The sequence below is a fragment of the Bison bison genome, unplaced genomic scaffold (assembly GCF_000754665.1).
Source record: "Bison bison bison isolate TAMUID 2011002044 unplaced genomic scaffold, Bison_UMD1.0 scf7180017858910, whole genome shotgun sequence".
Taxonomy (NCBI): domain Eukaryota; kingdom Metazoa; phylum Chordata; class Mammalia; order Artiodactyla; family Bovidae; genus Bison; species Bison bison.
This window is the reverse complement of record NW_011489482.1, coordinates 48024-49168: the sequence shown is the minus strand read 5'-3', so window position 1 is coordinate 49168 and position 1145 is coordinate 48024. Positions and strand designations below refer to the sequence as shown.

At 64.3% G+C, this 1145-nt stretch overlaps 1 protein-coding gene across 1 annotated transcript in view; it reads right to left on the bottom strand.

Annotated features, from left to right (window-relative positions):
- The window catches only part of EHMT1 (euchromatic histone-lysine N-methyltransferase 1), a gene marked incomplete at both ends in the record, with an annotated part of 55829 nt that overhangs the window by 6864 nt on the left and 47820 nt on the right, over positions 1 to 1145 (bottom strand). The window contains one exon of the mRNA XM_010830287.1: positions 448 to 552. Within this exon, the coding sequence (XP_010828589.1) occupies positions 448 to 552 (105 nt within the window). The remainder of the gene's footprint in view (positions 1 to 447; positions 553 to 1145) is intronic.

The window sequence follows — 1145 nt, the reverse complement described above, 5'->3', positions numbered from 1 at the left end:
GCTCTGCCAGCCCCACCACCCACTGCTCCTGGGACCCCCGAAGCCTTCCGGAGATCAGACTCCCCTTCAACTTCATCACAAGTGCCCGGTGCTGCCCGCAAGCAAACTGCCCCACCAACACACAGCCCAAGGCTATTTCCAGAGAGGCCGGTGCCTCAGCACCTCGGCCCAGGGGTGGCATGCCTTGGCCCGCCATCCCCACCACACACACAGGAGTCAGTGTCTCTACACCTCTGGAAACACGGCTCCACCCAGGGCGGGTCTCAGGGCCTATGCCCCTTGGGTCACACCTAACTCCTGACCGACACAGGAGGCCGCGCTGGGTCAGCACACGCTGGCGACTGGATGGGAAGAGGTCAGGGCAGGCGCTAGAACGAGGCCTCCACGAAGTGCCTGCAGCCACCCTGCGTCCGCCCCTCCTCCAGGGCCTCTGCCGGGGAGACTCACGTTGTCCCGGATGTTGATGTCAGACCCCTTGGAGAGCAACAGCTTCACGAGGTCCACGTGCTTGTACTCAGTGGCCCAGATCATGGGCGTCCAGCCACCATCATCCTAGTTTCAAAGAAAAAGGAAAACCTGTCACAGCCCCTGGATGTGTGAGGAGACACAGAGCCACCACTCAGGACCTGAGAAGTGGCCCCGGGGAGGGGGCAGGAGTGGGGGCCCCAACCCGAGGCCCCATCCTGCTAAAGGAAACCGAGGTTCACAGCACTGCCCGGGGACCCTGGTGAGCGCAGGCAGGCCACACACCTGCCCACCTGGTGGTCCCAGGACAGACCACGCATGAGGCATGAACTACAGACACCAGATCAGGGACTGAGGAGGCCGTGAGGAACGCAGGGGGCAGAAGCCCACCCAGCTGACCCTGCCCACCAGCGAGGCCACGGTCCTGCCCAGCCCGCTGCCCCTCTACCCTGCCCCCACCCCACTCGGCGGTCCTGGGGGTTTATTTAAACCAGGAGCGGCTCTGAGCCAACAAGGACCAAGTGGCCAATTCCTCCTCTGGTGGCCAGAGGCTGAGTCCCTGCCAACACAACTTGCCGCCTGCTCCAGTTGCCACGTCTTCCTGTGGACGCACTCGGCCTCCACGACTGAAGTGAGACGGTGCCCACAGGCCTGCGGCGGGGCTGGGGACACGGCAGGGG